Source organism: Salvia miltiorrhiza, chromosome 2, assembly GCF_028751815.1.
Source record: "Salvia miltiorrhiza cultivar Shanhuang (shh) chromosome 2, IMPLAD_Smil_shh, whole genome shotgun sequence".
Taxonomy (NCBI): Eukaryota; Viridiplantae; Streptophyta; class Magnoliopsida; order Lamiales; family Lamiaceae; genus Salvia; species Salvia miltiorrhiza.
The window spans coordinates 33,500,453-33,508,873 of record NC_080388.1 but is presented as its reverse complement, the minus strand read 5'-3'; the positions used below and the strand labels follow the sequence as shown (position 1 = coordinate 33,508,873).

General features: G+C 36.5%; 1 protein-coding gene across 7 annotated transcripts; it reads left to right on the top strand.

The window, feature by feature from the left end:
* Positions 1-493: 493 nt before the first annotated feature.
* Positions 494-6,881, top strand: LOC131012086 (gamma-glutamyl hydrolase 2-like). Of its 7 annotated transcripts, none has more exons than XM_057940000.1 (10): positions 494-1,067; positions 1,548-1,634; positions 2,165-2,254; positions 2,809-2,903; positions 3,446-3,506; positions 4,265-4,354; positions 4,463-4,525; positions 6,166-6,254; positions 6,402-6,494; positions 6,599-6,881. In XM_057940000.1, exons 1-10 carry the CDS (start codon positions 645-647, stop codon positions 6,651-6,653), a joined length of 1,146 nt encoding a protein of 381 aa, XP_057795983.1. In that variant the 5' UTR covers positions 494-644; the 3' UTR covers positions 6,654-6,881. The 7 variants fall into 7 exon arrangements, with proteins under 7 accessions (XP_057795983.1, XP_057795982.1, XP_057795981.1 ...); XM_057939999.1 differs by having other exon boundaries at positions 4,262-4,354; XM_057939998.1 differs by having other exon boundaries at positions 6,402-6,881.
* Positions 6,882-8,421: the final 1,540 nt, after the last annotated feature.

Sequence of the window (8,421 nt, the reverse complement as noted above, 5' to 3'; positions counted from 1 at the left end):
ATTTGAGCATCAATCTAAAATATAAGGGCTATGGATGCTCTCATGAGCTTCAAGAATTTATAAATTCTTTAAAATAAGCTTAGCGAAACAACATCATAGTTTTTAGGAAAAATTGCATGTAAATACACAAACTTTGCTCAAAATCCACATTTAACGTGAAGTTAGAATTTTACAATTAAATAAACCAACTTTGTAAGTTGTTTGACGCCGATTTCATTTTCGATGATCGAAAAAAATACGTGAAGTTATGATTTCATTTCATTTCGTTTTGTTATTTGTCTGGCGAACTAAAAGGCGTGTGCCGACGAGCCACGTAAGAGCTACGTCATTTTAAAATTTGAGGAAAATGAAATCAACGTTAAAATTGAACAACTTACAAAATTGGTGTATTTAATTATAAAATATGAATTTTGAGCAAGGTTTGTGTATTTCCATACAATTTTTCCTAGTTTTTACATAGAAAAGTAAAAGCCTGATAAACATTTGCACACGTGACGTGTTGTTATGTACGATCGTCTTTCCTTGCGTAGCAACACAATTAACAAAATCACGCTGCCATTAAAAAACCCCCAAAACTCATCCATGTCAACGTTTCTTCAATCTCCTCCAATCAACACTTCCCCCTCTCCTCAGCGCCACCGCTCATGGCTCCACCACCGCCTCCTCCGCTCTCCACCTCAGACTCCACCGCCTCCGACTCGCCAGAATCCACGTCCTCTCCCGTCGACTCTTCTGCCTCTGGTATGCTAAACTACCGCCGGTTTCCCCTCCTCGTACCTCTCTGCAAAGAGCTCAGCGGCTCCGCCGCAGCTCAATCCACGGCTGCGCGGCAGCTCTTGCAAACTCAAACGGATGCTTCCGCTCCGAGAATCACCTCTGCCGGCCGCAATCTCAATTTCCGGCCGGTCATCGGAATCCTCAGTCACCCAGGGGACGGCGCCTCCGGCCGCCTTAACAACGCTCCCAATGTTTCCTACATTGCGGCCTCGTATTCCAAGTTTGTTGAATCTGCGGGTGCTAGAGTTATACCTCTTATCTACAATGAACCTTGGGAGGTTCTTTATGGAGTAAGCACCTCTCTTGTGTGTTTTCTACTTGATGATTTTGGTGTTATTGTGGATATGATTTTATTAGCGCTTTGATTCTGCTATTGTTTGTCTATACTGGCTGTCCTGTGAATATTTGTGAGATAAAGTTTGGTTTTATGCTCATTTTGTGGTTGCTTAAGTTTCAGCTTAACTTTTATATCCGATCAGCCTTTCTATCTTGTATCTATTGGTGATTCTCAGCATTGTCTAGTCACAGCATCTTCTGATGAAATGTGTTGAATCCACCAGAATGAGGATAGCCTTTGTCCTCAAAGGTGTTCCAATGTGATGTGTACAAGGTGATCGATTCATTTGGTACTGATACAATTTTTGTTTCAGACCTTTTTTATTGTAGACGCTCCGAAAAATTACCTGAACTGATGAAGATTAGGTATATGCTCAAGAAATCATGGGTTAATGTACATGGATTGCCGTAATGCTAACTCTGTTATGCTGCAGAAACTGAGTTTGGTCAATGGAGTGATCTTCACAGGAGGCTGGGCCAAAAAAGGTCTTTACGCTGAGGTTGTTGAATCAATATTTAAGGTACATACCATCTCAATTGTTCTTGTTAACATCGGTTGCAAGAACGTTTCTCCTTTCCAGGTATTTTTATTGGAAAATGAGAGGGCAATAGCAGAATATATTTTCTAGTTGCCTCAGCTTGTGATTTATCTGCTCACTTGATTTGATGTTGATGTAGCTTAGAAGCCCATTCTTACATTTAAAACTGAAGGTTGCCACCTATATACTCTTTTGGTTATTATGCAATTAAAGAAATGCAGAAGATTTTTTACGGAAATGTATATACAATATAGTTGAATTGTTAGTGCTGGGATCAGTTGCTCCAAATTTAAAAGTGTGAATTAGACTTTTGTTTGTTATTTTCAGAATGGCTTTGATTTTGCATGCTAGCTTAGAAACCTAGTGATAGTTGATGATGTACACTTACTCTAATAGAGCTGCCTCTTTTTTCATGTAAATTCAAATTTGGTTATGATTTAATGTAGGAAAGTAAAATTCTGGAGAGAAATAGCATCCCTTGGTCTTGACTGTTGTTCCTCTGTCTTGCACAGGAAGTCTTGAGAAAAAATGATGCTGGAGACCATTACCCTTTGCTTGCTATCTGCTTAGGTTTTGAACTGGTGATCAAGATCGTGAGTGAGGTAAATTTGTTTGGAAACATTCATAACATATAAACCATTTATTGAAGATGTTATCGTAAATGACAATGTTCTCCACTCCTAAGGGAAAAGGTAAGAGATTTTTGCTAACATTGTAAGACTTAAATCACTGGCCTTTCCTCTCTCCATTTTTGCATTGACATTATAATCATTATGTAAAATAACAAGATAATGAAGATTTTTCTTGTAAATTAAGTAATTATGCAGAGCCTGCTTTTCTGTGTATCCTTCTTTATGTGACTCATTAGGTTATTTTATTTTATCTTTTTGATAAATTACATAAGTAAATAAAGAAATTCAAAGACCGCACAAAGGAGGACTCGAACCCATGACCTCAGGCCTTGGGCATTAACCTCCTACCACTAGGCCAACACACGCACACAGCTCGTTAGGTTATTTGTTATGAGATGCAGCTGCACTGAGCTTCTTTTAACTGTGCCATGTCTTCTAGTTTACATTCTAGTCCTCTCAACCATGAACTAGTTTAATTAGCTTCCATGTTGTTAATGTGTGTGAGATTTCAATTTTCACTACAGGATAACATGATCCTAGAGAGATTTAATGCAGTAGATCAAGCTTCAACATTGCAATTCGTGGAGAACATAAACATGAATGGAACTGTATTTCATAGGTATAAACAGCACTGGAAATAAACTTTCAGTTTGTTGTGAAATCCTTTCTTTCTATCACCTTACTGTATTGTAACAATTAGTGATGTTCTGAGAATGTGACAGGTTCTAATGAGGTGTAGTTCAAATATTACAATATCACACTATACTTCATGCGAATCAAATTTTGTGCAGTAGTTCTAACTTCTGAGTAAATAAAACTTTGCAATAATAGTTTAAGAGTATGTTGATTAGATGAATTTATAAAATATTCTCGTACATAATGTTTATCTAGCTTCAGATCCTATTATATCTAGTGAATTCAAGTTTTATTTGAATCGCATTTCAATCAACAAAAGCTGGAACTTGGTTTCCAGATTGGAATTGATTGGTAAACGGCTTATATATATACCTTCACACTTATTTATTTATCATCTGAGAAAAACCAGTTTCCCAATTGCTCTTCTTAAGAGGTAAATGTTAACTTGGAAACTCTTTGTTTGTATAGTAGCTTGCAAACATACATTTGCATAACTAATCAAGGACACACTAATTCCCTTCACAGGTTCCCTCCCACTTTATTAAAGAAGCTCAGTACAGACTGCCTAGTGATGCAACATCATAAGGTAAGCTCCTTTTAGTCTGTCGTTATGATGATAGTTTTGTAATGTGAAGTCATCTTCTTAGTCTACCAATTACATGCATATGGTTAGGAATTAAGTGGTGCAAGAACAAGTTCTTTCAAGTGGCTAGCAGCTTTGCCTTATAACTTTTCCTTCTTATCCTCTTACATTCCCTCCTTTATTCTGGAAACAAAGTAAAAAGGCATGTTCTCATAATACAATCTTGATGCGTAGTGAAGCCACTGAAGAGTCACAATCATTCAAGAGTTATCTAGGAAATAGAAGAGTAAAAGCTGGAGTAGTATTTATGAGCTTGAAAATAGAACTTAGAACAATAAAAATGAGTAGTAGTGGCATCTTCTCAGATTTTTGGCTTGAAATAAGTGAATACCTGTTTTAAGTAATTTTCTGGCCTTAAGCCAATTTTCTAATCTACTCAGGCTTGCACTAGTTGCTGAGGGTTATTCCATTGCTAGGAATGAATACTTCATGCAGAACAGGATGTATAGAATTAATGCGGCACTAATTTATTTTAAAATGATTCTTGATTTGGATCAGTTAATTGTTTTTTGATAAATAACTAGTTTAAATTTCTGTGTAATAATTCTAAAGATCGCCGAAGTTCAATGTCTAATTTGATACCATGGAGCATTTTATTTTGAAGTTTAAGCAAAGCCGATGTGAAGGCAATGTAATTATCCAGTGATCGTTTTTAGTATATATTTTCTTTATATAACCATTTCATTTCATCTGTGAAGCAGTTCGGGATATCACCCGAAAAATTCCAAAACAACAAGAGATTATCTAGCTTCTTTAAGATTTTAGCAACTAGTGCAGATGAGGATGGCAAGGTATAAATTAACACCTTGTGGTCCATTCATCTGCCTTCACAGTATTAAGCTTTTATTGACACCTGAGCTACATTTCTGATGAGTTCCAATTTAATCAATTTCTATCAGGTCTATGTTTCAACTGTGCAGGCACGGAGATATCCAGTAACCGGTGTGCAATTTCATCCAGAGGTATTTTCTATGGAATAAATCAAAATTTTAAACTCTAGGCATCACTACGTAATATTATACCTTATCATGGTGGTTGGATTCCAAAATATTTTCATTTGAAAGCAAATCACCATATTTATTTAAAAGCCTGAAGTTTCCTAAGATCATTGTCGGACCAATAATATCTACCATTTGAGTAACTACTTATGGCCCACGGGAGGGGAGAAGTTTAATGATAATATTGGATGGGCATGCATATTTTTAGAACATTTTCTGACCACATTTTTTTTTCTTAGTCCTTTTCCAATTTCCACACCTTTTTCATGATAATTTCAACATATATAACTTTGGGCTAATTGCATGTAAATCCAAAACGTATTTCAAAATTTGGAAATTGCACCTATTCTTTTAAAATTTCCTCATAATCCATAACCTTTTGGTTTCTTCTAAATTTTGTTCGGTGATCGGTTTTCTCCTACGTGGCTGTCAGAAATGACACGGTGGCAGCCGAAAATGACATATGTAGAGCCACCAGAAATGACAATTGGACTACAAAATTGACACCTAAAAAATAGTAATATTTTAAAAACAAAAAAAATAAAAACAAAAAATTAAATCCTGCCCCCATCGTCCTACCCCTAACCCAAACCCTAATTTACCCTCCCCCACCTGCACCAGCTGCCGCCCCCCACCCCACCCGCTGCCGCTGCCCCCGCCCCCGCCATCGTCTTTCCCCTTCCCCTAACCCAATCACACACAGAATTCAAGAAACACACACAGAAACACTGATACACATGCTCTCCTTCTCCCTCACTAACCCCGGTGGAAGTCTCGGCGAAGGGCCGCCATCGCCTCCCTCCGATGCAGCAGCATCAACCGTAGGAGGAGCCACGGCCACCTGTGTCTCCCTCTCTCTCCCTAGATCTGAAAATCCCTAACCACGCACATCGCCTCAAATCCAACCAGGACGAGGAGCACGACTCCGTTCAGGCGTCCGTGCGCCGCCTCACCGCTGTAGACCCATGGCGGCCAAGAATTCTCCGATGCAAAGCTCCTCGCCTCGTCTAATCCAGGTATCCTCTGCCTCATCTAATCCAAACGAACTCGTCTAATCTAGGGCCATGGCGAGGGTGCTATCTGGCCGCTGGGAGGGGGGTCAAGGGCGGCTGCAGGTGGGGGTGGGGGTGGTGGAAAATTAGGGTTTGCGGAAGGGGGAAGGGAACGACAGGAGAGGGGGGGGGGGTGGAATTTTTGTTTTCTCTTTTATTTTCATTTTTAGTCCAATTATCAATTTTTTTGTCCAAGTGTCGTTTCCAGTGGCCACGGTGTCAATTTCCGACGTCAACGTCAGACAAAACCGACGACCAGACATAAATTAGAAGAAAACAAAAGGTTATGGATTATGAGGAAATTTTAAAAGAATAGGTGCAATTTCCAAATTTCGAAATACGTTTTGGATTTAAAAGCAAGTAACCCTATAATTTTTTAGAGTTCCTTATGAAAATTAGAAGATATACACCAGCATTGTTGAACTTGCTTAATCAATTTTCACTATGTTTATTTTTTTTCAAGCATCTATTTTCTTGATAAGGAGCACGCTTTTGTAGCTAAGAAAGCACATTTGCGATGTATCTTTATTGAAGTCACATTGTTTGGTCCAGAAAAATTCTTTCGAATGGGGCTTGCAAGGGATCCCACACTCAGAAGATGCAGTTCAAGTTACTCAACATATTGCTAACTTTCTAGTGAGGTAAAAAATCAGCACTACGAGTATTTTTTAAAACCACTTCCCTCGCAAGGAGACATTTATTTTTTCCAAAGCTGCTGGTTTTCGTAAAGTGTATTCCTTGTTGTCATCGACAAATTGAATATCTCGAGTGTTTATGGTGTCTCTCAGGGAGGCCAGAATGTCTTCGAACAGGCCATCCTCCAAGGAAGTTCTTGACAACCTCATATACAATTACACTCCCACTTATTGTGGCAAATCTGGGTCTCTCTCTCTCTCTCTCTCTCTTCATTTTGTGGTTTCTGTGAGATGGGGTAGGAAGGAATATGAAGACAAGTAAGTTGTTTGTTTGTTTTGGCACATTGCAGGCGAGGGTTTGATGAGGTATACATTTTCAGCAAGGCAGGCCGGCACTTTACATGACGTGTACATATGTCGCCCTGTTAAATCAAGTCTACAAATTAATGTTACCATAAAATATAACACAAAAAAGAAAATGCATCGCACTAGATGATGTAATCTGGATGGATATTGAATACTATATATTATTGTATAAGGTGTCGTTGTATTATAATAATTATGTCTTGGATTTTCTTAAACAATCCAATTTGGTCAATTTAATTATGTATACGAATTAAATATTTTTGTTGATTTGGTATTCCATTCGAACGTATTCAAAAATATTTGATTCAAGTCGATAATGGTAGATACACACACTCATATATATATATATATATATATATATATATAGGGTGTGGTTCTAGAGAGAACTACATTATTTGTGAGAACGTGAGAACCATCAAATCTAATGCATTCACTGTAAAAATTAATGCATTCGCTGTTAAAATTAATGCACTCAAAAAAATAAAAAAAATTGCTCCCTTCAGGATTCGAACCTAGGATCTGCATTCATCCAACAAGATGATATATCCATCGTAGATCTTGATAATCGAATGGCTGAAAATGGTTTTCCGTTCTTTTTTTATTTATGGTTCTTTCTTGAACCTCTCCTATATATATATATATATATATATATATATATATATATATATAGGCTAAAGTTCAATGAAGAAGGCCTAAATGTAAGAAAGAAGAGAGAAGTAATCTAATCCGTTGATCTTATCTAATCTAACGGACATGATTTATTCATGCCATGTTCAACGGATTTTTTCGTTGAACATTCGTGAACATATACAATATTTTTGGGGGTTCTGGGTTTCGACCCCCCATATGTTCAACGAAAAAATCCGTTGAACATGACGTGAACAAATCATGTCCGTTAGATTAGATAAGATTAACGGATTAGATTACTTCTCTCTTCTTTCTTACATTTAGGCATTTTTCATTGAACTTAACCCTATATATATATATATATATATATATATATATATATATATATATATATATAGGGGGTCGCTTCAATGAGACCCCCTAATTTTAGTGAGATTTAGGGCACAATCTGTTGCGTTTATTTTATCAATTCTATGTCTGATATTGTATTTGGAGGGCGATTTTTTTTTCGCACGGTTCGAATCCTGAAGGGAGCAGAATATTTTAAATTTTGTTATTGATCAGTATATATTGTATTATTCATCAGTTTATACGGCCATGTTCATCAGTATATATGTGTTATTCATTACAAATTTTTTATATTTTATTTTTCATCAGTATATATATCTTGTTCATTAGATATACGTTTTGTTCATTAGTATTATGTCTTATTCATTGTACTCATGTTACACGAAAAATAGGGGGTCTCACTGGAACGCGTCCCTATATATATATATATATATATATATATATATATATATATATATATAGGACCGTTCCAATGAGACCCCCTAATTTTAGTGAGATCTAAGGCACAATATGTTGCATTTATTTTATCAATCCTATGACTGATATTGTATTTGGAGGGTGATTTTTTTTTTCGCAGGGTTCGAATCCTGAAGGAAGCATAATATTTTAAATTTTGTTATTCATCAGTATATACTCATTGTTCATCAGTATATACTACCTTGTTCATCTGTACATATGTCTTATTATTACCAATTTTTTAAATTTTATTTTTCATCAGTATATACATCTTGTTTGTTAGATATATGTCTTGTTCATTAGTATTATATGTCTTATTCATTGTCCTCATATTACACGAAAAATAGGAAGTCTCACTGGAGCGCGCTCATATATA

Bases quoted from the DNA above. Each gene is read 5' to 3' on its own strand.
- LOC131012086 (XM_057939997.1), top strand. From the start codon at position 645: ATGGCTCCACCACCGCCTCCTCCGCTCTCCACCTCAGACTCCACCGCC. The intron at 2,255-2,808 runs GTAAATTTGTTT...TTTTCACTACAG, and splicing joins TGATCAAGATCGTGAGTGAG to GATAACATGATCCTAGAGAG. The intron at 6,255-6,401 runs GTAAAAAATCAG...GGTGTCTCTCAG, and splicing joins ATTGCTAACTTTCTAGTGAG to GGAGGCCAGAATGTCTTCGA.